Source organism: Zootoca vivipara, chromosome 11 (assembly GCF_965207765.1).
Source record: "Zootoca vivipara chromosome 11, rZooViv2.hap1.1, whole genome shotgun sequence".
NCBI lineage: Eukaryota > Metazoa > Chordata > Lepidosauria > Squamata > Lacertidae > Zootoca > Zootoca vivipara.
In genome coordinates, this window is record NC_142594.1 from 50,624,149 (window position 1) to 50,650,133 (window position 25,985).

At 45.2% G+C, this 25,985-nt stretch overlaps 2 protein-coding genes across 3 annotated transcripts in view; both read right to left on the bottom strand.

Moving 5' to 3' along the window:
- Positions 1–628: 628 nt before the first annotated feature.
- Positions 629–16,687, bottom strand: LOC118092092 (solute carrier family 22 member 13-like). The gene is made up of 10 exons (XM_088654328.1): positions 15,048–16,687; positions 13,834–13,937; positions 12,313–12,467; positions 10,409–10,577; positions 9,628–9,748; positions 7,253–7,344; positions 6,031–6,245; positions 4,985–5,093; positions 3,362–3,571; positions 629–2,388 (listed from the first exon to the last, which is right to left on the bottom strand). The coding sequence occupies exons 1-10, from the start codon at positions 15,417–15,419 to the stop codon at positions 2,298–2,300; spliced, it is 1,638 nt and encodes a 545-aa protein (XP_088510454.1). The 5' UTR covers positions 15,420–16,687; the 3' UTR covers positions 629–2,297.
- A 129-nt stretch (positions 16,688–16,816) lies between these two features.
- The window catches only part of OXSR1 (oxidative stress responsive kinase 1), a 90,145-nt gene continuing 80,976 nt past the window's right edge, over positions 16,817–25,985 (bottom strand). For both annotated transcript variants that reach the window (XM_060280927.2, XM_035128996.3), the window contains exons 15-18: positions 24,333–24,385; positions 23,473–23,541; positions 23,206–23,270; positions 16,817–21,449 (exon numbers count right to left, since the gene is read on the bottom strand). In XM_060280927.2, the coding sequence (XP_060136910.2) occupies positions 21,375–21,449; positions 23,206–23,270; positions 23,473–23,541; positions 24,333–24,385 (262 nt within the window). In that variant the 3' untranslated portion in view covers positions 16,817–21,374. The remainder of the gene's footprint in view (positions 21,450–23,205; positions 23,271–23,472; positions 23,542–24,332; positions 24,386–25,985) is intronic.

The window sequence follows — 25,985 nt, forward strand, 5'->3', positions numbered from 1 at the left end:
GTTGCCCCTATTTTATAATCAAAAATGCTGGTGTTCCTTACAAGGACTTAAGTAGATTTTTGACTCATTAGCTGATAAGCGAGCACTTGAAAACTGGTCTCAAGTTAACATTCCCTAGCCGCCCAGAGTGGCTAAGGAAACCCAGCCAGATGGATGGGGTATAAATAAAAAATTATTATTATTATTATTATTATTATTATTATTATTATTATTATTATTATCCAGGTGGCACACAAACATTTGACAAATTGCTTTAGTTGAAAAAAATTAACAGGAATGTAAAAACAGATGGCTCTGACACCTTTTTGTTTTTAGTTATTTCGTATGTTAACAGGTGTAGTCATAGCATAATTACCCCCATCAACCCATGAAGACGTATGGCTTAATTTATCTGGATTTCACAGTGCACAGCCTACTATGGTTCTGTCTTACGTTGATATTTGTATGTTCAGAAAAACCCTTCAATAAAAATATTTACACTTAGGTACCTTTCAGGGACTTCCAATGGCCATTGCAGAAGTGTCACTTAGTTGGAAATTTACATTGGATTGTCCTGTTAGTTACGGAATGAATGGCTGGCTCCCATGGAGAAACCACCACTCATATATACCGTAGTATGTAAGAAGGGGCAAAGCATGCTTTGTGTTCATTTGGGGTTTTAAAGGGGTGTCTGCTTTTTTAAAACCCTGTATTCCACCAGTATGTATTCACAATTCCAATGGCTCAAACTATTATCCATTTAATTATTTGATTCATTCAGATACTGCCTTTCATACAAACATCATAGGCTGGTTTATAGCATAAAAATACAAAATAGAAACACAAAATACATAACATAACAACAGCAACAAACAAATACCCCCCCCCCCCTCCTTCTACAAACACCATTAGAAGGCCATCGATGGTTTAATCAGCCAAAAGTTTGGTTATAGAGGAATGTTTTTTGCTTGGTGCGTACCTGAATATAGCTCAGGACAGACATGTTATATTGGTGTGTCTTGAATATACAGGTGAAACTCGGGGAAATTAGAATATCATCGAAAAGTGCATTTATTTCAATAATGCAACTTATTATTTTTTAATTTCCTTTTAATTTTCACAACTGCTTTCTTTTGGAAATTCCACAGTAATAAGACAAATAGTTACAATAATACAAATGGAAACATCGCTATTACATTTCATTAATTACATTCCATTTATAATTGACCCGCCTAACAACAAATAATTACAATTATTTGCACGTCATGCATCTATCTCATATATTGGTTTCACCTTTTGAGTTGCATTACTGAAATAAATGCACTTTTTGACGATATTCTAATTTTCCGAATTTCACCTGTATAACAGTTAAAAGTTATGGCCTGTGTTTCTTAGGTTTCAAAAAGTCGCCTGTCTTCCCCCATTATAGGTAATGCTTTTTCAGACATTTAGCTATGGAAACTGTACAAACAAACGCATATGTGCAAACCTCTGTTTTCCTCAGGTGCACTGGAACTTTCAAGTACTGTACAGGGATAAAGCTGAGACCAGCAGATCACTTCCCACAGACATGCAAAGCTACAGAGGTCTCCTGATAAGAGGAACGCTCAACTATTTCACTTATTCATTTCACAAGAGTATTTACAACCTTAATACATTCCATCCCAGCAAATTCTCATGTTGGACTCACAAAGAGAACACCTGACACTACAGCATTTTGAAACAATAAAACAATTTAAAGCTAATAATCCACCAGCTGTAAAAAAAAAAAGGAAAAGAAAGAGTGCAATGGTTTTTAAGGAGAGGTTAGATTGCCCTCTGTCATGAATGCTGCAGCTGAGGTTGCTGCATCGCAGGGGGTTGGACTAGATGACCCGTGGGTCCCTTCCCACTCTATGATTCTGTGTATACAGAAGGTGCCAGGTTCAATCCCCAGCATCTCCAGGTCTGGCTTGATACAATGCTGATTCTGATGTTTTCTAGAAGTCCTACAGTGAGTCCAAAGGGATTTACTCCCATATATGTGTGAGCATAGAGCTGCACCCTGAATGCTCCCAAGTTTATTTGCACTATTCTGTAAGAAGCACGACCAGATCTACCCTAAGATATTGATGTTCTTTTAAACGTGAGTGCATTCTTTAATCTGCTCATATTACATTCAGATCGTTCAAACCAAGTTATTCTAAGGGGCACTTAATAGAATTGATTTTTTATTTCAATTTTCTTTAAACCAAATATTTTTATCTGCTGGGTTCAGAGTGGGAGGGGAGGAAATTCACATATTCTTCTTGGCACCTTGGAGCAATCCATACTGTGGGTTAAAGGTGAGTTATTGTTGTCTGTTCAATAATGTCTTCATTCGGCTTTAAACACGCATTTCCCAAACTACCGTTAATTCTTTTGCTGGGCCTATGGAGAGGAAAGAAGGTTAAAAGGAGATTATTAAATTCATGCATAGGTTTTCTGCTCCAAATGATTTTGAATGGCAGGTGCATCAAGCAAACCTAGGAATTGGTTCACAGAAGCTGCCTCACACAGAGTCATGGTTTTGGGTCCATGTAGGTTAATATTGTCTGTTCTGACTTGCAGCAGTGTTCCAGGGTTTCAGACACAGCCTTTCCCAGCCCATTCGGGTGACACCACATTAGCACTGATGGTTGCAATGTCAGATGATGCCCAACATGTGTGATTCAACCAGTTATTGCAGATCACATACCACTCATCAAGACACAGTTCCCACATTCATGTAAGTCAGGCATCCCCAAACTTTGGCCCTCCAGATGTTTTGGACTACAATTCCCATCTTCCCCAACCACTGGTCCTGTTAGCTAGGGATCATGGGAGTTGTAGGCCAAAACATCTGGAGGGCCGCAGTTTGGGGATGCCTGATGTAAGTTAATAGAAGGCAAACAAGTGAGCTGTCTGCCCTGGAAAGGTGTGTCCATGACCGGCTGAGACAGGAGATCTGTTTGTGGCATTAGGTCTGTGACAGCTCATCTGCACATGCAAGCAAACCCTCAAAATTGTGGACCTCGAGCAACAGCAATGCATATATGAAGCAGCCCTAGAGGCAGAGCAGTCAAGTGATCCATAGCCCTGAGATTCCCAAGTGAGAGTAAAAACCTCAATAGTCAACCTTCTCTTCTGATAACCAGTTCAATTAACTATATCTACAAATGACTGTAAATAATTGCTTAGCTCCTGGCAGGCTCAAACAATGTTTTTAAATCACCCAACACTGTTGCTTTAGCACTGCATTGTTTTAATGGAAGAGGTTAGCTGCCTCGCGGACTCCACACAGCCAGGTCAACAACTCATGGATGCAAAAAAAGGCAAGGGAATAAATAAATGCACAAGTCTTCGGAACCACCCCGAGACTTGCCTCTGATAGTGTGCAACGTCATCCATGCGGTCCGGCAGTTCCTTGCCGCACGTCTCCGGAAGCAAGCAAGCAAGGAGTCCACCAGCCATGGCTGCACTGCCAAATATCACCACAGGGATAGAGGGGTGGTACTTGTCCAAGAGACCAATCAAAGGCGAGATGATGCCTGCCAATCTGGCTGTCGTCTGGCACAACCCCACTCCAGTCTGCCTGAGAAGGAAGGAAGACATGTTTGGCAGGCATTTCCCACAATCCTCTGGAGGGGCGCCGCATTGGGGGCATTGCGGGAAATCAAAATGGTAGTACCCAGGCTCAGGAGCTAGCATTGCTTCCATGTGAGCCAGAGGGGGCGCATGGATGTAAAAAGGCAACCCACAGAAATGACACTCTCCCTAGAGATTCCTGAAGCCTGGATAAAGCCCAAGTGGCTTTTTGATTGCCGCAAAGCACAGCAAATAAGCACTATGAACAGCCAGCTTCCTTTGGGAGCAGGAATAAGCATTGGCTTATCCTAAGCTCAAAACTCAACTCTTAGGCCCCCTCAATGTTCAGAGGGCGTTCAGCTCTACACCTGGCTCCTTGTGACGTTGGGCACTAGCAATCTCCTTTGGAAGTAGGCACCTCTGTAGGAAAGTGAGTGGAGGGTGGAGATTTCACTTGTTTCTGTCAGTCTTTTCCATTCACCCAGTCTACGAATTTAAACTTATAATCGTTTGTTGGTTGTATGGTCGGTTTATAAACACAACATGCAGTGCTATTTTTCTAGAAAAATAGATGCCAGAGCTCATCATGAACTTCTCCCCTGTTTTTAGAATGGCAATGATGTCTACCTGAGAGGTGCTGGAGCTGAGCTCTGGTGAGCTGAAAAAAGCCCTGACAGCGTGTGATGTTTCTCAAATTTTGCTAGAGAGCCTGGTTCTCCAGACCTAGCAGTTCCACCCCACCCCACTCTCCTTCCACCATTTTGTCATCAAAGCCCATTGCAGTCTACAAGTGCTTGAATTACACAGAGCAGCAGGCTAACTTAAAGGAGCAGGCAGGGTGGTGCTATATAGAGCTATGGCTGCTCATATGGGCAACTTCCATTACGTAACACTGCAAATGGTCATGGATTATCCAGCTGAAAAACTGGAAAGGCAACCTTTACATCTGATATAACTTTTTATTTTATTTTTTTTAAAAAGCTCTGTTCCAGGCCCTCTGCATAAATACACCCCATTTTTGAGACATACTATTTTTAAAGTGGGACCCAGATGGCGCTGTGGTTAAACCACTGAGCCTAGGGCTTGCTGATCAGAAGGTCGGCGGTTCAAATCCCTGTGACGGGGTGAGCTCCCGTTGCTTGGTCCCAGCTCCTGCCAACCTAGCATTTCGAAAGCACGTCAAAATGCAAGTAGATAAATAGGAACCGCTACAGCGGGAAGGTAAACGGCGTTTCCGGGCGCTGCTCTGGTTCGCCAGAAGCAGCTTTGTCATGCTGGCCACATGACCTGGAAGCTATACGTCGGCTCCCTCGGCCAATAATGCAAGATGAGTGTGCAACCCCAGAGTCGGTCACGACTGGACCTAATGGTCAGGGGTCCCTTTACCTTTTTTATTTTTAAAGTACATAGCAAACCTCACCGGACAATAGTTGGGAACAGCTCTGCAGAATACATATACGATATAGATAAGGAACCAGACATGATAAACTTCCCCATGATGGCAAACACCGTTACTAGTATAGGCAGATCTGGGGGGAGAAAGATTGTATGTCAATGAAAACAAAAGCCAGGGGGGAGGGGTGTTGTCATGCGACTCAGGGCTCCAACAACCCATGCTCAGGGGAAGAGGCCATGGGTACGAGAGGTGCCATCTGTATGAGCATGATGCCACCAGCCTCGGAAGATGCATCTGTTTCCACAGGCATCACCTTGATCTCTCAGTTCAATCTCCTGCTTAAATTGCTGTGTGGTTTCAAATGGGATTGTTTTCTTGCGTATTTTAATCTGGGATCTTTATATTTTAACTTTTTCTGTTTTTATAATTTGCAAACAGCTCATTTTGGCATTAAGAGGTATATGCATTAAATCATTAAATCAACGCGGGTGGTGCTGTGGGTTAAACCACAGAGCCTAGGGCTTGCTAATCAGAAGGTCAGCGGTTCGAATCCCCGCGAAGGGGTGAGCTCCCGTTGCTTGGTCCCTGCTCCTGCCAACCTAGCAGTCCGAAAGCACGTCAGAGTGCAAGTAGATAAATAGGTACCGCTCTGGCGGGAAGGTAAACGGTGTTTCTGTGTGCTGCTCTGGTTCACCAGAAGCAGCTTTGTCATGCTGGCCACATGACCTGGAAGCTATACGCCGGCTCCCTCGGCCAATAACACGAGATGAGCACCACAACCCCAGAGTCGGTCACGACTGGACCTAATGGTCAGGGGTCCCTTTACCTTTACCCTTTATAAGAGTAGAGATGTCACTTACCCAAGATAGGACTGTTGCTAAGAGGAAACTGGAGCACTCACTATTGAATGCTCAGCCTGGGTCGGCTGCTTGCTGGAGCAAGCCAAGATTCCAATCAGAGCATCGCCTGACTTCACTTATCCGAACCTCTTTTGAACACTGGTTTGAAACAGAGCTCATTTGGCAAGTGTTAGCCCAGGGGGTGCTAGCCCTTCAGGGGTTGATATGCACCTTTTGGGATGACTGCGATGAGAAGGCAAAAGGCTCCCCCCAGGAGCAAGGCGGAGGATTGGCATTTCTTTCTCCCTAACCACTGCATCAGGAAGATGCAGGAGAGACGACCTGGAATTTCAACAGCCCCAAAGATAGCCTGCGTCAGGTAGATATTGAAACCAAAACCGCCCACGTTCAAGCTCAAGCCGTAGTACGCCAAACTGTTGACAAACCTAAAGACGAACAGACCATATTCATGATTAAAAGTAAGGCAAGTTTTAAACTGCAAGGACACACAGCACTTCCCAAAACACACCTTTGCAATTCCTCACAGTACCCCATTTTAACTTCTTTAAAAGGTTTCTAACCCGCATGGATGGGAGTGCAGATCATTTTGGAAATGCGACTTGGAAAAGGGCATGTTCGGCAGTGGAATTTGCTACCAAGGAGTGTGGTGGAGTCTCCTTCTTTGGAGGTCTTTAAGCAGAGGCTTGACAGGCATATGTCAAGAATGTTTTGATGGCGTTTCCTGCTTGGCAGGGGGTTGGACTGGATGGCCCTTGTGGCCTCTTCCAACTCTATGATTCCATGATTCTATGTACAGTGGTACCTCTACTTACAAATTTAATGCGTTCCGAAAGCACATTTGTAAGTCGAAAAAATTTGTCAGTCGAATCCCATAGGAATGCATTCGGAGAAAACATTTGTGAGTAGAAGCAACCCTATCTAAAAATTCGTAAGTAGAAAAAATCCTATCTAAACCACATCCAAGATGGCGGATGGAGCTCCTTTCGTAAGTAGAAACATTCATAAGTAGAGTTATTTGTAAGTAGAGGTACCACTGTAATTTGGGCAAATTACAAACGCTGAGCTTTTGGTGTGGGCTGATGAATGAATGGGATAATATAAAAGGAGACAAAATGTATGAAGATGCTTTCTGTGTAATCAAACCATTGGCCCTTTTGCCCATCTCGGGTAGGTAGTCTTTCCAGTCCCATTCTCTGAGATCTAGGAAATACACCGAGTTGGATCTCTGGTCCATCTGACTCAGTATTGTCCACACAATGGCTGTGACTCTCTGGGATTTCAGGTAGCGTCCTTGCCAGCCACACCTGGAGATAGTGGAGCTTGAAATGGAAACCTTCTGCATACAGAGCAGAGGCCAGGAACTTTGCACCTTTGGCCTGCAATGCAGGTCCTGTACCGCTGCAAATAAAGTAACAATAGATAACAGGCTTACCAGACTGTTGATATGACAAAAGTCACCTTCCCCATGTGGGGGTTTCTAAACAGTTCCCAAACGCCTGCAGACATGGTCTTTTCAGGTTTCAGCTTTTGCAAGACATGAAAGTGAAAACAAAGAGAGAAAAGGATGGAGTGGGGAAACCAAGTTAACTTCATTTGCAATCTCTTGCTTTCTGGATAGCCCACCTTAGTTCACCTTCTTTTTTTGTTTCTGCATCAAAACCAAACTATAGTTATGGACCACCCAAACAGTGTTGGCCATATCTGTGTCCCTATAGCACACTGCCCAAATTCTGGAGACACAAAACCAGGACATGTGTCTTCCCAGGCAACAGGGCCGTCCTTCCTATTGGGCTGACTGGCGCAGTGCGCCAAGGCGCCCAACCAGCAGGGGGCGCATCAAGGGGGCACACGGAGCATTGTGGGGCAGCGCTGTCTGTGCTCGCTGTGACTTGAAGGAGTGTGGGCGGAAGGTAGCCCAGGTCCAGGTCCAGCTTTCTCTCATGGAGGCAGCTTCGCTGCCGCTGCTGCCATCATGCTTCAGCCGAGCAGGCAGAGGCGGAGCACAGCTGGCAGCGTCCCTACCTGTTGAGCTGTGCCCTCCGGCTACCCGCTGCGCCTGACCCTGCCCGGCGGAGCGCAAGGGGCGCCGGAGGGATCATCACGCTGCGGCGCCCGGTACACTTAAGACGGCCCTGTCGGGCAAGTCTTACTCTGCTGCCCCCAGGCGCTTTTTGGGCTTACCTTCCAAGTTCCGGACTGCAGAATCCGGGACCGGCAGCCATTTGACACCGGAAGTTCCGTCAATGTAACTTCTGGTGTCGCTTTGCCCTTCTATGGGCACCAAAAATGGCCACCGCCAGCTTCGAAAGTCGCTTGTACGCATGTCAGGAAGTGCGCTGACGCAACTTCCGGTGTCGCTCCACCCATCTATGGGCACCAAAAATGGCCGCCGCCAACACCGGAAGTCACGTCTATGCACTTCCGGACATGCGTAGATGCGACTTTTGAAGCTGGACGCGGCCATTTTTGGTGCCCATAGAAGGGCAAATCGGGGGGGGGGAATGGCCGCCGGCAGGAGAAAATAACGGAGAAAAACGGGAGACGAAGTGATACGGGGGACCACCGGGAAAACGTAGTAAAAAAGGGGTTTTCCCGGGGAAAACGGGAGACTTGGCAGCTAAGTTTTTGGGGTTGAGAACAGTGTGAGAGCACATGACACCGAAAATGGCCACCGCAATCTCTCACAAAAAAAACCCCGGAAGTCCTATTTTTCCCAGGGCACTTGGCAGCTATTCTGTTGGACTTTGCCACCTAGCGGTGAGCAAAAAGAAGTGCCGTTCCTCCCCAGCTCATCCATGGTTCCTGCCTGCTCAGCTTCTCAGCTGGACAAGGTTTCGTGGGAGTTAGGGATAAACATGATTTGCACAATGGAGACGTGGGGAGTTGCTAAAGTCCTGTGCAAGATGACAAATGGAGGCTGCTAAGGAGTCGGGATGGCTTAGCTAGATTCATTTGCTTGATTTGCTCTGGAGCCAGATGCTGGAAAACCACGGGGAAAGTGTTATCTACAGCCGTACCTTGGTTTTCAAACAGAATGCGTTCCGGAAGTCCGTTTGACTCCTGAAACGTTTGGAAACCAAAGCACGGCTTCCGATTGGCTGCAGGAGTGTTATGTTGCCAATCGGAAGCTGCGGAAGCCGCACCGGACATTCGGCTTCTGAGGCAAAGTTTGCAAACCGGAACACCTACTTCCGGGTTTGTGGCGTTCGAGTTCCAAGTTGTTCGTGAACTAAGCTATTCAAAAACCAAAGTACGATCGCATTTCTTTTCTTTTGAGCTTAAGTACACAGTAGGACAGGAATGGTGATTCTGCAGCCCTCTGGTAGCCCCAGCCTGCAAAGCTAGCAGCCAAGCACAATGGGAGATGTTGTCCAACCAATATCTAGAGTGCCACAAGTTCCCAACCCCTAGATTAGATGAAAAGACAGTCTAGGCTGTATGGCCAAATACTACTGAGCTACCTTTGCCTCTTTGAATTCATCCGCTATACAGCTCTACTCCCTAGGCCATGCCTAAGGATCCAATTTTTTTGATGCCACAAGTTGGCAACTTCAGCAATTTAAAATACATTTATCAGTTTCAAGTTTTGTGCTTGTCATTTTTTTCTACAAGACATCTGCTTTTGAAAATTGAAGTTAGCTATTTTTTGTGGGGGGAGGGATGCAAGTAATTACCCCAAGATATGCTCCGGCACCCCTGAAATCTCTCGCCGTTCTGAGATTGGGGTGCACATAACAATATGGACTAGGTGAAATAAATGATTTTTTTTGCAAAGAATAGTTGGCTACAACGCACGGCTTCTCTTACCTCATCTAACAGCTTCAGTGGGATGTCTCGCTGATTGACAGAAGATGCCTTCTGGAGAAGCTTCTTGGCGTCTTCTATTTTTCCTTTGGTCACCAGCCACCGAGCAGATTCAGGAAGGACCCTGATAAATATTCCATCAGGCAAGCAAATTCAGGGCAGTCCATTACATCCCTACTAAAATAAATAAATAAAGGGTACAGGGACGCGGGTGGCGCTGTGGGTTAAACCACAGAGCCTAGGGCTTGCCGATGAGAAGGTCGGCGGTTCGAATCCCAGCGACGGGGTGAGCTCCCGTTGCTCGGTCCCAGCTCCTGCCCACCTGGCAGTTTCGAAAGCACGTCAAAGTGCAAGTAGATAAATAGGTACCGCTACAGCGGGAAGGTAAACGGCGTTTCCGTGTGCTGCTCTGGTTCACCAGAAGCAGCTTTGTCATGCTGGCCACATGACCTGGAAGCTGTACGCCAGCTCCCTCGTCCAATAAGGCGAGATGAGCGCTGCAACCCCAGAGTCGGTCACAACTGGACCTAATGGTCAGGGGTCCCTTTACCTTTACCTTACGGTGTCCTGGCAGACAGCGTAGCAGACTGGAACCCTTGACATATTGCTGCAAGTAGTCCAACTCACAGAAGTAGTCCAACCCTCTGCAATGTACCCGTTTTCATTGTAAGCCACCTTGAGGCTCTTGCAGAAGGCAGGGTAAAAACAAAACAAAATACCACTTCAAAAAAAAAAAAAGGTGGGCCTGGCTCTGGGACTTGTCACATTCTGATCCAGCACTCACCACAGGTAGAAGAAGAGAGCAAAAACCGGGGCGGATCCAGCAAGCTGCAGCGTTCTCCAGTCTCGAAAGGCATAAGCCAAGCCAGCCAGGATCATCTGCCCCACGGCAAAGGCTGCATGGCTGATAATCACCGTATGTGGACGGTAGACAATTCCAACCCATTCTGTAGCTGCAGGTGGTTAGGAGAAATTGGTTTTAAAGCAAAACAAAACAACAAAAAACCAATCATATGAATAAAGCTTGAAATTATATATATATATATATATATATATATATATATATATATATATATATATATATATATAACAGCTTTTTCTCGCAATTTGAGTTTTGATTTCAAGTTGCATTCAATTCCACAAAACCCTCTCTGATTTTGCCTGCTGGTAATGCAAAGAGAATTTGTGGCTATTTTGTAGGGCACTTGTCTTGGGTGTTCAGTAACACACACACACACTTTGGCTGTGACTTACTAAAATATTGTTCTAGATGGAATTTAAAAACCTATTCCTAGGGCAGCAATAGAGTAGGTAATAAACCTTGCCCTAGGTCAACTGAACCGGGACGGGTTCTCATCTCCCCAATGGGACATGGTTGGCAAGTGGCTGAGGCTGGCTAGCTGTCAATCTGGGGTTTGTTTTGCATAGCTCTGTGTGAGGAAGCCTCAACAATCAGAAGATCGCCAGGACTTGCAAAGGCCTTAGGTCAAGGATGAACAACATGGTGCCCTCCAGATGTTGATGGACTCCAACTCCCATCAACCCCAGCAAGAATGGCCACTGGCCAGGGATGATGGGAGCTGTAGTCCAACAACACTGGAAGGGCACTTGGCCTAACACATGTGTATCACGAATGGAACTGCTTGATGCAAAATCAGATTATTGTTCCATCTGGAGGGTTTCAGACTTCCGAAAGGGAGCAGCTCCCAGGGGCCTCAGGTAGAGAAGGATCTTCCCCTTCACCTGCTATTTGATCCTTTTGTTTGAAGATGTCAGGAATTAAACCTGGGATCTTCCACATGCAAAGCTCAAGGTTTTACCATTGAGCTACCGCTTCTGCTCATATGAGAGTCTGGTATAAAGGTAAAGGGACCCCTGACCGTTAGGTCCAGTCGCGGACGACTCTGGGGTTGCTGCGCTCATCTCGCTTTATTGGCTGAGGGAGCCGGCGTACAGCTTCCGGGTCATGTGGCCAGCATGACAAAGCCGCTTCTGGCGAACCAGAGCAGCGCATGGAAAGGCCGTTTACCTTCCCGCCGGAGCAGTACCTTTTTATCTACTTGCACTTTGACATGCTTTCGAACTGCTAGGTTGGCAGGAGCTGGGACCGAACAACGGGAGCTCACCCCGTCAAGGGGATTCGAACCGCCGACCTTCTGATCGGCAAGCCCTAGGCTCTATGGTTTAACCCACAGCGCCACCCGTGTATACCTGGTGTATCTGTCTTCAAAAGCCGTACTTAAGACTCAGAATGCTGTGCTCTTGGAAATGTGAAGCTATTCAGAGCATAAACACCACTCTTGATCTTTTAAAAAATGCAGTCAGAGCGAAAGAAAGGCCTCACTGATGTGATCCAAAGGAAAGCAGAGCCATACATTTGGCATCAGCTTGGAAGCAGGAGTTGCCACCCAACTGTCTTAGGGACTCCACTCCAGATATGTGTACGGTTTACTCCTTAGCCTTTTCCTCTCCTGAGGATATCTCGCAAGGCAGTGAGTAATGAATATTCATAATAAACATTATTAAAATTTTAAAAAAAAACCACACACACACCGCACAAAGGACAGCCAGTGAGTGCCGTGGCATGGGGAGATTTCCAAGGGCCAGGTAGAATGGTATTTGCCCAGAGAGGAACCCAGAGACTAGGCTTCCCTTTCTATTTTGTAAAGCCGTTTGTGTACATCTTACCTAAAGCTAGAGTGCTTATCACGAATCCGGAAACAGCAGCACCCACAAGAAATCTGAATGCAATGTAGAGGTAGAAATTGGGAGCAAAGGCCGTAGCAACCCCAAACACGCCTTCAATGAGCATGGACAACAGAATACTTGGCCGCCGACCAAACCTGGGAGAAGGGGGGACACATTTTGCCATCACGTTGCTTTTGGGGAACTTTCCCTCTCCTAAGACAGTAGCAGAAAACAGGAGGCGCTCACAAAAATCCCTGGGCACAAGGACATGGGTCTGGAGCTGCACTCTTCAGCAGAGGGATGAAAGGACAGGTGCTTCTGGGAGCCCATTAGCCCCAGCCAGCAGGACCGGCAATTAGGGATGGCGGGAGCCCAAAACATCTGAAGGGCACCACATTGGGGGAGGCTGGTGTAACTTACACACTCCCAACCTCCCCAAAGTGCTACTCTGGTTTCCAGATGTTTGCCTTGTATACTGGGATTTGCAAAATATAAGTGGGACCTGCAAACAGACGTCACTGGTGATTTGGGTACCAGCCAGTCATACCTTTCCCAAGATACTCCCATTGCCCCCTCCCAGTCTTCCCCGTCATACAACATTGTATAGCCACTATGCCCCCTTAGGTTCCTCCATGTCCCGCCCCCCCCTTTCTATGAACCTTACGGTCTCCTTGCATCTTTCTCAGTAGCTATGCAGCAGCCACGACTCCACTCCTGAGTCTCCTATTATATGCATGACAACAATGGCAATATGCCATTGCTAAAAGCTTGCTCATCTATGAAACATCCTGTTATGTCTGCTGCGGCAGAAAGGATCAGAGTATTGTGGTATCTTAAAAAACTAGCATTTATTGTGGTATCGTCATTTCACTTCTTCTACTGGCTTGGAAGCCATTGTTTTTGTTGCTGTTGAAGACACGCCCCCAAACCCCATCATGAAACTACAGATGTAGGAATTCGTGATAAAATTTGACTCTGTCCATTGAGGTCTTAACTGAGACTAGGGACGTGTCTCCCACTACGTGTGTTAAACATTCCTAGCCTTGCAATGGTGGCTGTGTTATCACAAATTCTACTGCAGAGAACAGTTTATCTCACATGCAGATAAATGTCATAAACCCAATGAACCTCCCGAGTTTCATGGCCACACCTCTCCGCTGTCTCTCGTTTTGTGCTTGTGGTAGACTTTATGAGTCTGGTGACACAAGCCGCAGTGCCACAATCATTTTTACCTATTTTTAAGACACCACAATGCTCTAAGGACCAAGCTACATGCAAAGTTAAATGCATTTATTATTTTGCATTTCAGGTGCAGGTTTCTAAAAAAAATGCAAATTGCATTAGCTTGGGGAATCGAATAACAAGCAGGCAGGAAAGTAGCGGGGAATTTAACCCATTCCTCCCCTGGGTAAAATCCTTCTGAAGCTGGTTTTTGGGGATGGGCAGGAATCTCCTGCTGGCTGACCACATTTCTAAACAGCAAGTTTCTCAGATTGCTGCCCCTTTTATTTTCCCTCTTACCGGTCACTTAACAGACCAGACACCAGCGCTCCAGCGAGAAGGCCCAGCATGTAAATAGATTGCGAGATGTCGTTTAAATATTCCCTGTCACACACCAGGTCAAACTTAAGGAAAGAAAAGGAAAGCCACTTTACTTGAAGGGAATCGGGAGAGGGAAAGAATTAAACTTGTTACTTGCCAATGGGCATATTTTTTCAGGAGCCAAGGCTTGTGCATAGGAAACGGTTTTCAACCAAGGTGTTAGCATACTAGGTCCTCCTAACCCTTTGTTGCCTGCACAGGCAGCAGCTGTCCAAGAATACAGACCTGTCACTTTTAATTGGAAGGACCAGGACTCATTGGTAGAGCAGCTGCTTTGTATGCAGAAAGACCTAGGTTCAATCCCTAACATCTCCAGATAGTAAACCTGGAAAACCTGGGGAGCAGTCATTGGAGACCAGGGCTCTTCAACCAAGGTTCATTCAGATCTTGCAATGAACTAATTCAGGTTAACTAATTCACTGAATTAAATCAAGCGTATCTGAATTACACCTATAATTTCCAAGTGAATTGAATGTGAATTAAGTTCCTTTTGTGGTGTAACTTTGGGTGATTTTTTAAAATTCAATTTGCTTTTTAAGTGTGTGTGTGTGTATGTGTGTGTGTGTGTATATATATATATACGTGCACACCTGCGCATCTGCACACATAAATATTTTTTGATAGCGGCCACTGCATTTACCATTTTTACTTGCCTGAAAAGTGATGCTGCTGTTTAAAGTTCATAATTTGGCGGGAGGGGGCTGGAAATAGACAGGAAGACAAACAAATGAATGGAAAGCAATACACTTTCCCTGGCTTGCAAAAACACTTAGGGTTGCCAAATTGTGATTTAGCATCATCCGTGGGGCAGGCACTGGAGGTGGGAGTTGTTGTTGTCAATTAAATTGATGTATTTCCCGTTGTCCGAAGATCTCAGGGCAGTTCATAAGATGTTGCTTAACAGGAGTTGCCGCCTATGGCTACACGTGTGGAAGTGAAATGGCTCTGAATTGCGAGGGTGTGAAGTGCAATAGGTACAACCTCCTGAAACCTCCCACGAAGGACGGGAGACGGGGGTATATAAACTGCTTAGAAGCCATTTTGGCATATATATAACCGGTATATAAATGAATAAATAACTTAGGGGGGAATGCAAGCAAATGATTCAGAAGGGTAAAAGGAAATTTCCAAACCTGTGCGATCAAGGAAGGCTCTTGGTTTGAAGGATAAACCCAGCCACGGCGACATTTTTCGGTAGAATTAAGTCCATATTGTATGATGGCATGGAGAGCCCAGTCCACTGGAGTGTACATGAGACATTCTTCAAATGTCCCATCGGGCTTTTTGGGAAGGGTCAAGTCCAGCCGTTCCTCTTCGGTCAGGTTCAAGCCGAGGGCGTTGAACCAGCTTGTGTTGCAATGATGGGGCTCTTCTAGGACCATGAATAACTGGGAAAACATATGAAAGGCGAGGCTTGGCGTGGCTAGTGAGATGAGCACCACCAACCGCCATTGGAATCGCCCAAAGTCTCCGAGAGCTTTGATGATTTCCCCAGTGTCAGTCATTGCCGGCTTCTTTCTCCCCTTCCCTTCTGCAACTGCAATCTCCCCCAAGGGAGATTTTTCACCTAGCCTCTGGAATTAATGTTTAAACCCAAAATAAATGCTTAGATGGCATTTGGCAACAAATGATGGGTATCCACTCTGATCTTTTGACAGCATGACACCTCACGTTTCTGCAACTCTACTCTGTAACCCATTAACCTGGCTGCCAACAATAAATGGCAATATCATGGGGAAATGCAGTATTGAAAAAGGGACAAGACAAGGTTTTCCCATGTCGCCACTGTTATTTATTCTAATATTGGAAATGCTAACTAAGGAAATATGGTTACAGGTAGGTAGCCGTGTTGGTCTGAGTCGAAGCAAAATAAAAAAATTCCTTCAGTAGCACCTTAAAGACCAACTAAGTTTTTATTTTGGTATGAGCTTTTGTGTGCATGCACACTTCGTCAGATACACTGAAACAGAATCCATCAGACCCTTATGTATATTCAGAGGGTGGGGGTGATGGGAATGGGTGATGGGAGTGGTAAAACTGTAGATGGCTGTTAACGACTGTTGATGACTGCAATTGGTCCTGGGGGGGGGGGGAAGCAAGGGCTGAGGCGCTAAAGAAAGCTTGACCATGCATAATGAGATAAGAATCCAATGTCTTTATTCATCCCAGGTGGCTCCATGGTTTTAAGCTTGGTAATGAGTTCCAATTCAGCAACTTCTCTTTCCAGTCTGTTCCTGAATTTTTTCTGTAATAAAACAGCTGCTTTGAGATCTTGTATAGAATGTCCTGGGAGATTGAAGTGTTCTCCTACTGGTTTCTCTGTCTTGTGGTTCCTGATGTCAGATTTATGTCCATTTATCCTTTGGCGTAGGGTTTGGTCCGTTTGTCCAATATAGAGAGCTGAAGGGCACTGTTGGCATTTGATGGCATACACAATGTTAGAAGATGAGCAATTAAATAGTCCTGAGATGGTATGTTGGATGTTGTTGGGGCCAGTAATGATGTTGTCCGGGTGTATGTGGCAGCAAAGTTGGCATCTAGGTTTATTGCAGGCTCTGGTACCAGTGTCCATGTTAAGTCTGGTGGTTGTATTATTGTGGGTGAGGAGTTGTTTAAGATTGGGTGGCTGTCTGTAGGCAATGAAAGGAAATATGGGAAAAATGATGGGGGGGAACAGTTGGGCAGAGAAATGACAAATCGAAAGCCTTTGCGGACGATGTTGTGTTGCTGTGATGGGAAACGAGGCCCAGAGCATCTCTTGAGGAAGTCTGGTGTGTTGTGTGGCTATTCTCTTGTATGTAAGCATATGACGTAACCGTGGTGAGGTATTGGGGATATTTGCAAGAAGAGGCAGAGAGGGAATGAGAGCAACATCATAATAATACAAACCAACTCCCAAAAGCAATGGACATTTTTTTTTATTGATTAAAAATTAGAGAAATACATGCAATAAAATACAAAGTCAAAGGGGGGGAGGGAAAAGGCTGAATATTTTACATCTTTCATTAAAATCTACAGTACACCAAAATCATGTAGAGGTTCCTGTTTTATTAATACACCATCATCATCCCTAAAAAAAATACCAACTGATTTCTAGGTTCAAGTTCAGAATTTACCCAAAATAAAAATTTTTTAAAAAACCCCTCTGATCCGTTAAGGGTAAAAAGGTTAGAAATAATTCCTTACCCCCCCAAAAATTAAAATATAAAATAATAAAATCATTGGCACTTTGAACCTCGAGAACAAAACAGTCGCCTAGCACTTTTTAGTATCCCAGGTTGGGGGGGGGGGAAGGAAACTGTTACCAAGAAACATGTGCCTAGGAATTTCTATTAGCAAGGGGAGTGAAGGCTCATTAAGACAGAATAAAATAAAATTACAAGGAGAACGGCCAGCATGGATACTCTTGTCTGCTAGACTTGGGTTAGACAGAGGTGGGAGTAAATAAATAGATACTGCATCATTGCACTGGATTAGGCTGGACCCCCCTCCCAGTGTAGAGTACAACAAGGTTTGCACGGCATGCAGGCAAAAGTGAAGTAATACTGTACCAGAATAATTTGGTCTTCATAGCTGAAGACAGGGTGGGAATAGTGGGTAGTGGGGGTGGGTGCCTTCTACTTGCCCTCCAAGCTTCGCCCACCTGGCTCCTCACCTGAGGCCCATTTCAGCCACAAGCTCCACCCACCTTTTTGAATCACCACCACCACCACCCTACAAGGGGGTGGGGCTTGAGGCAAGCCCTGCCCACTTTAGTGGCATGACATCACAGGCTCCGAAGGGATGCGCCGCTGGCCAAAGGCAGGCAAAGGATTCAGGGAATCGAGACTGCGGCGGAGCCTCCGCCACTCCCATCGCTCAAAGTGGGGACACACACACACCCCGGAAACAGTAGTCCCGGGGCTGCTTAGTGTTACACCCCACCCATGCAGGTTTTAAATGAAAGTAAGAGTTGAGGAGGGGGGACGTGGTGCTCTGAGAGGGGGCAGAACAAGATCTCCCAACACAGACACTCAGAATTCGAACGGGGCTCTTTTCTTTCACACTCTGCCTCTAGGACACCACTGCCTTTCCTATCCTTTCCTCGTTTTGCCTCCACGTGTGTAGCAGTTTTTGTTCATGACCTATTGTAGATAATAACCATGTAGATAATAAAACTACAGGTTTGGGGTTGGGTTTTTTTTGGGGGGGGGGGTTATTTTCTTTTAAAAAGCAAACATGGCAAAAATCTTGTGTGTGAGAGAGTGAAGGAAGCTTCTGTCACTGCCGATAGAGCGAAAAATATATAAATATAATCGGTTAAATGGGGACGGGACCCAAGAGATTCCTAACTGAATTGAACCCCCCCCCCAACCAGAGTGGGCCAGTGCACACGTCTCTTCAATCAGTTCCCCCCCCCACCTGGTGCCATCCAGATGTTTTGGATCGCAACTGGGCAGGTGGAAATTGTGGTCCAAAACCTCTGGAAGGCACCAGGTTGAGTGTGTGTGCCTTAAATCCCAGTTAAGAGGTTAGATGTGAGATGCAAAACTTGCAAGTTGCATCCTCTTCTTTTCCTAGCTTCCTTCTCGGTAGTAGCCATGGTTTTGCAGAAACGTTAACTAGGATCTGCCTTCTCCCAAGTTAACAGAGCAGCTTCAGAGGCATGCTTGGAAAGTTAATTCCGGTTAAAGTTGGAGCAAGTGGAATGCAGAACCACGGATAAAGCCAAAGAAACAAGGAGGGCTGGAATTTGCCCTGGAAACAGAGTCAAGGGGAAGGAAGGAAAGGAATCCGTAAGCCAGCTCCAGAGAGTTTAACTCTGGTTAAGAGATTGGCATTGCAAAGTGCCGACCGGGCCAATTCCAAGCACATTGGAAGGCTGTAGGGGGAGAAACGAGAACTCAGTTCCTTTGTCTGTCTGGGATTTAAACTCATCCATCAAAATGTAGACTGCCTACATTTTCTCTGTGCTCCAAAAGCAGAGCAGGGATACACGAAGGGCCCAACTGTTGAGTGTGTTTGAGGTGGGGGGGAGACCTGTGGGAGAGGGAAGAATCTACACCATTTTATTATTCACATATTGCATTACAAGTGTTGCTTTTTTCCAAACTAAAAAGTATAATTTATATGTAGAAATTCAAAAAAACGAAAAAAAACCCATACACACGCACGCACGCACCCCACCAGATACTCATTTTCTTTAAAAAATACTAAACGCAAGCTATATTGGTTTCAGTTATATCATCTTGATCAAACTCTGATGCTCACACTGGAGAGTATAAAAAAAACAAGTTTGCAAATTCCAAGCAATTAGTGCAGCAGGAGGGACAAAATTGTCCAGAGCTTAATCTTGCCATGTATGAATCTACTGGCAATCTATTTATTTATTTATTTATCTTATTGCTGTAAAAAACAGAATAGGGGTGGTTCCATATGTACCAGTCTGTGCAGGAAAAGAAAAGAAAAGGGGATGAATGCATTTTTCTATCTTGAACACACCAAAGAAAAATTCTGAGCACAGGAACAGGAAAGATTCGCTTCGGCTGAAACACACACACACACACACACGCACGTACAGACACAAATACAGAGCTTCCAAATGCCAGAAGGCATGGTCAACTTTTGTTCTTAGCAACCATGTACGGAGAACATCTGGTTTTATGAATGCATCAAACCACACATCTGCGACTTTGCACAGTTAAACCACCCCAGCCAAACTTTGCGCAATTACAACCTCCAGCAATGTAGTCTACTTACAAAGGGCTCCCTTCTCAAAAACGGTTGCAGACAAAATCCCACGGTGAGGGAAAATGTGTATCGTTTGAAGAAGCAACCCAAATTTTGCAAAAGAGTTCTGGGAATTGCAGCCAGTTTAGCAAGCTGAGATTTCCCTTGCCTTCCTTTTTTTTGCAACATGCTCATCTCCAGAGGGACCAAGATGCTCATATCCAGGGAATATTGGACCCCCAACTCCCTTCAGCCCCGGACAGTGATCAAGGATAATGGGAGTTGTGGTTTGGCAACAACTGGAGGGTTAACAAATTAGAAGAGGCCGGCCTACGCATTCCTAACCACACAACTACAAATCCCAGGATTCCAAAGTCAGGAGGTTTGAAACTCGCACAATGCTGCCATCAAATGACTGTGTGGATTTGTGAGGATGCAGCAAGCCTGATAAGAGCACGGCAAAATTGGGGGGGGGGGAGCCGCTTCTTCTTCTTTTTACAAAGCAGCCCAATATTTAGGGCTATCCAGTCCCACTGCTCCACCCAATCTCCTTTCAGCAAGGGACACCCATCACAAACGTTGTTACGGAAACCACCCCGAATGGGAAAACAGAGATTGCAAAGGCCAGCCTTCCCGAACTTCCCAGCAGCCAATGCTTTTCAGGCAAGGGTGATTTGGGCATGGTGGCAACAGCAGCAGAAGTACGCAGAGGTTCGACTCAGCGCAATTCTGGCTTGGTGCTTTAGAGCGAGGATGGGATGCCCGCAACCCTTCTTTGGGTGCTTTTCGACCACAACTTCCACCCCCCCTGATTGTTGCTCATGCTGGATAGGGCAGATGGGAGGTGGGGGGGGGTGTCCAACAACAGGTGCACCACCCCTCCTCTAGAGACAAACATGTTGGAAAGTGGCCTGACAAGATTGCGGGTGGTGAAAAGTAACGAAAAAAGCAGCAGCAACAAAACGATACCCTGATAGTTCTCCCTTCCCAAATGCTATATTTTGCATTAAGGTGAAGGGGGCGAGGAGGAATTAAGGCTAATCCATTTCTTTCGTGCCGTAGACCCATTAAATAAGATCCCTTAATGGTTTATTGCTAAGCCTAAGGCTTAAGACTCTCTCTTAAGACTTTGTTGGGTTTGCAAGAGCCCATCCGGATTTCTGACATGCTAGTATAGCTTGCCATTCCTGTAGTTTTTTAAGTTGTTTTTTCCCCCCAATGCCTGGTAAAGTGGACCCAAAAGTGAAGCGACCCCCCCTTTTGCAATGGAGCAACAACCACACAGCCACACAGGAGGGGGGGGGACCCTGATTCGACATAGAATCAAGAAACCGGCAGGCACACGAATTGTACGGGGATCGTTGTTAAGAGTAGTGGAAGCCCCGTGTCGTACTCTCAGTAGTATATCTGGCTCCTTCTCTTTCTTTCTTTTTTGTACTTTTAAATAGTTAAGGCAATAATAATAATAATCATTTAGAAAAAAAACTACAAACATGCAGGCAATGGTAGGCTGGCTGGGTCTGCACATCTGGGATGAAGGAAATGTGGCCGAGAAGCCAGCTGTCTGCAACGGTGGTATCGGTGGGGAGGCGCTGCGATGCGACTCGGGAAACAAACGAGGTTAAAGCTTCTAAGAAAGGGAGCTGTAGTTTGGTTCTTTGGCAGTAGTGGTTTTGCTTTTCAGGCTGACAGAAGCGTTCGAGGCTGCACCCGTTTGGGGGGGGGGACCACCATCGTCTGGGAGTGTCGTTTTAGTTAATGCTGAGCTGGGCAAAGCCAATCAGCTTGCTGTCGTCGGGGATATCGGAGCCTTCGACGCCAGATGCCTGGAGAACAGAGGGGGGGTGGGGAAGTCCAACAGCGGTAAGCATCGCGGAGGAGAGAAGTTTTCCACAAACCATTTTCAGAAATCGCAAACCATTAACAACAAAAACCCAACACCCTGGAATTCTACATGAAGAAGAACGCCTGGATTTCGCAGTGCTGAGGCAGAGTTGCCACCCGGGCCAGACAGTCTGTGGGTCATAGGATCACAGAAGGGCAGAGTTGGAAGGGACCCAAGCAATACAGTTTGCCAACCCCCTGCAATACAGTTTGCTGTCGATTAAACAAGAATAGCAACCCTCGGCGAAATAATAAAAGAGCCACGGGAAAGAGAAAATTAAGAATCAGTGGAAACAGTCAAATATAAGGAAGCAGCTTTTTGCTGATGCTTTAACAACGCCACTGCAACTTTCTACGCTGCTTACTGCCCTGCAGGAGCTTTGTGAAAAGCGTGGCCTGTAAATATTTAAATATAAATAGTAGCAAAGCAATAAATATATCAGGAAGTGGTTCAAAAAGAGCAGCAGTAGCCGGCCAACAAATCTTTACAGAAAGGTAGCGAAGGCAACCTGAACACAGTCTTTATATGAAAAGTCCCAGGGAATCAAAGGGGTGCAAATCAAGCTTCCGTATGAGATGGAAGCTGAACCAGGAGCTCCTCTGAAGATACTATTGCAAAAACCGAACTTGCAAAAACATTTGGCAAAGTTAGGTGGCCAGACTTCCCTATGCCTTCCAAAAGAGAACAGCTGGAATATGTGCAAGTAATGCCTCGGTGAGAAATCAGAAGTGTGGGAAATATATCCGTGCCCCCCTCCCCATGCATTTCGCCAAAGTGACAGAGACTGCCACAGTCTGCTTCTGTTGCACAGTCACCTTGCGAAGTACAGAGGTGTGGGGGAGCATGAATGAGAAGACTATCACAGGTGCAAACTCTGGTGCATATGGACAAGGAAGCAATTCGCTAAAACAGCAAGCGTCACAGCAGACTACACTTCTTTTTTTATGTTCTCTGCAGGCCATAATTAAAACTCACATCCTTCTGCATTCTGATGCAGCTTTAAGGAAACATGTGAGACACAGAGAAAAGGGCTATATGGGGGACAAGCATTCCGAAGTTAGCAATGCTCACCTCTAAGCATCTCTAAAGCCACCACATTACATTAAACTGTGCCGTTGTGCAGAATGTAGTTCAATTTGGCATTTGCAGTATTTTGTCCCAGGTCCCAGTTGAATTTTCAAAGTCGTTTTTCCAAAGCAGCATGGAACGCTCCTGTTCAGAATTCCTGCTAGCCAGCCATGCCCTCTTATAGACACTCCATTTCATCACTCCCCTCTCCCCCAGATTTTCTCCTCAAGAGACACTTGGCATTTTTAGCCCTCAATGGGCTATTCCAGGATATTCCCCCAGGCAAGCTGATCTTTCTACCCTGGAGAAAGGAAGATGCCAAGCTGACTACAAAAGGACTGGCACATGTCCCCAAGCTTCATTCATGGAGGAAATGATATTTTAACCCCACTTTTTGATCTGGGTGTATCTAAATTAGGAAGACTAATCGCAACTCAACTGATCCCCAAAGCCCCTGAAAATAGAGCCCCTGCATTATTTCTGCTATGACTGTGTGGGTCCCCCACTAGATACCCATTGTCCAGGGATTACTGTTGAAGAATCAGCGCCCCAAAGAAGCCTAGAGCAGACACACCCTTTTAACACAGACCAGGTTAATAAGGGGGGGGGGGGGGAAATAGTAAATATACCAGTTTGAAAGTGACAGATCGATTCGTCTGGGGCTCTTCCACAATTTTTTGTAAGTTGGCAGCAACTGAAACGACAGAGGGTGGACACACTCAAAGACGGAGCACTTAAGCATTTTCATTCTGAACAAGCTTCCCTAAAACATTGGAAAGAGACGTCCTAGTTAACAAGGAAGGAGCTTCCCCCTCCCTGTCCTGGGAAGAAATACAGCAACTTGTATCCACAAATCCAGTATGGGATTAAGGTGAACGTGAAATACGCATTATTACCTATTACTAAGTCTCTGCCATCAACAAGCCCAGCCGAGATGAGTTCTTGGGATACCCCATCCGCAGTATCTGGAAAGATCATAATTAAGAGACCATCATATCTGCACCCAAGTGGTCTAAAACCAATTCAGAGTTCACAATTTGCAGGGCATTTAACCTTTCCCCCCTTCTTTTTAGATTGATTTTATATTGTGCACCATTCTGCATTATATTTTACTTAAGATGCCTCGAATGGGTTGTATGCAGAGAGGTGGGTTAGAATAATTTCTTTAATTGAAAACAGAGCTTCTAAGGATCCAATCCTACCTAAAAGTACCGCCTCCTGATCCCAGACTATATAAGGATCGAGGTGGGATCTCTCATTTGGGAAGGAAAAGCGCTCTGTGTGTGCTCAGAGGAGTCTGAACCCCAACTCTGATTAAGCCCAAAGCATTACTTATTTGGAATGTTTCTGAAAACAATTAGTGCAGAAGCCTAGTGCTGGGAAACTCATAAACATTTGGTTCATCTAACTTGGGACTGCCTATTATGCAGTGGACAATGGCATTCAGTAAACAATACTAATATTCTGTCGACAGTTGTATTGTTGTATTGTTTCAATAATAATAATGTTGATGATAATGATGATGATGATGATAAATTTATTATTTATACCCCACCCATCTGGCTGGGTTTCCCCAGCCACTCTGGGCGGCTCCCAACAGAACACTAAAAACAATAAAACTTCTAACATTAAAAACTTCCCTAAAGTGAGGGATCTTTCCTGCTTGGCGATGCTGGAGGTTCAACCCAGAACATTCTGCGCCCGAGGTTACTCACTAACTTCCAGCATGTTTCTCTTTCCTGTACCCATTTCTCACCTCTCCCAGGGGTGAACTCGAATCGAATGTCGTTGAGTTCTTTCTTTGAATTCCTGTTGAGGGGAAGAGAAGAGAGATGAAACACAAGCCATTTTTTAAAAAAATCTGCAGACGAAAGCAAGGATGGTGAACGAAAAGCCTGGAATGCAGATCCCAAGCACATTTTATCTGGCCCTAGCAATGCTATGCCAAGCACGATAAAAAGGAGGTCTGTTCAGTTTTGTTTGTGAAGAAGCACGTTTTTACATCCTGTAAGGAGACGATCCACAATTCAACTTTACACCTCTTTCAGATTTTTCACGTAACACGTAAATATTTGTTAGCAAATCATATACCTGAGTGCATGTGCTCTTTAGCTGAAGTCCTTAATGTTAGAGCAAATACATTATGGGGCCTGAGCACTTTTCATTAATGTGTTCAGAGCATGGATGGAATGGGCCTGGGCGCAGGCACGCACAAGAAGCAGAAACCTGTTCTAGGTAGTATTACCTATTTCAGTATGAAATGTTCTAAGGATTACTTTTGAGTGGTCTGAGCAATGAACATATTTTCAGACATTTTTTACGCACTGCAAACAAGGATTTATACTCTTTGGGCTGCAGGTGTGGCTATGCATGGACCGTCTGTTTGCAGCCCATGTCAATTCTCCATGTGTTCTTTCAGAAGTCTGTTCCATCCCATTTCTACATTAATCTGATTTTTTTTAAAAAACAAAACAACAAAACTATAAGGTATTTCCTTAATAAACACATTCGTAAGAGTATTTAGTCTCGAATACGTGTTTTATGGTGGTTGTTTTAAAAATAAAATAAAATTCGGTACAGTTTTTGAGCAGAGGGCTGTTATTGCAAAATTCGAAGAAGCACAGAAGCCAAAAGGATATTTACGTTCCGATCTTGCGTATTAGTCTGAGTGGTGCAAATCAGGTCACAGCTGGCTTAAAAATGCAAAACTGAATCGACTTTTCCACCATCCCCACGGTGTGGTTTTGTTCTTAAATTGCATTGTTTCCCACAGAAGTTGTGAGATCGAAATACATTCAAGCCCAGGCATCCCCAAACTGCGGCCCTCCAGATGTTTTGGCCTACAACTCCCATGATCCCTAGCTAACAGGACCAGTGGTCAGGGATGATGGGAATTGTAGTCCAAAACATCTGGAGGGCCAAAGTTTGGGGATGCCTGTTCAAGCCAATGATACATCTTTGGGTACATGTACCACGTTGTTCTATTACTGGGTTCATCAGTGGCACGGCCTGTTGACAGGCACCTCAGTTCTCTGTGTATATCTACTTCAATAAACTGTGTGCTTTTCCAATGCAAAAATTAAGCCTCAACCAAAGAGTCTTGCCAAATTGATTGGATTTTCTTGGTGTGAAATTGTGAAAAAGAAAGAAATTGTGAAAAAGAAAAAGAAATTGCTCCAACAAAGACGTCCCCAGGTATTAATGCCATTTCCTAGAGTGGGATGCTGAAAAGCTCCCAAGATTGAAAATATTAACAGCAATGATATACTTACAGGCGAGGAGAATTTAGGTCATACATGGCCATGGAAAGTTCATGAGATTTGAACCCACCTCTCCTTGGGGCCAAGTCAAGCCTCACCCAGTGGAAAATAGAGAGAGCAAGGATGGGTGTTGTAAGGGGAAGGGAATA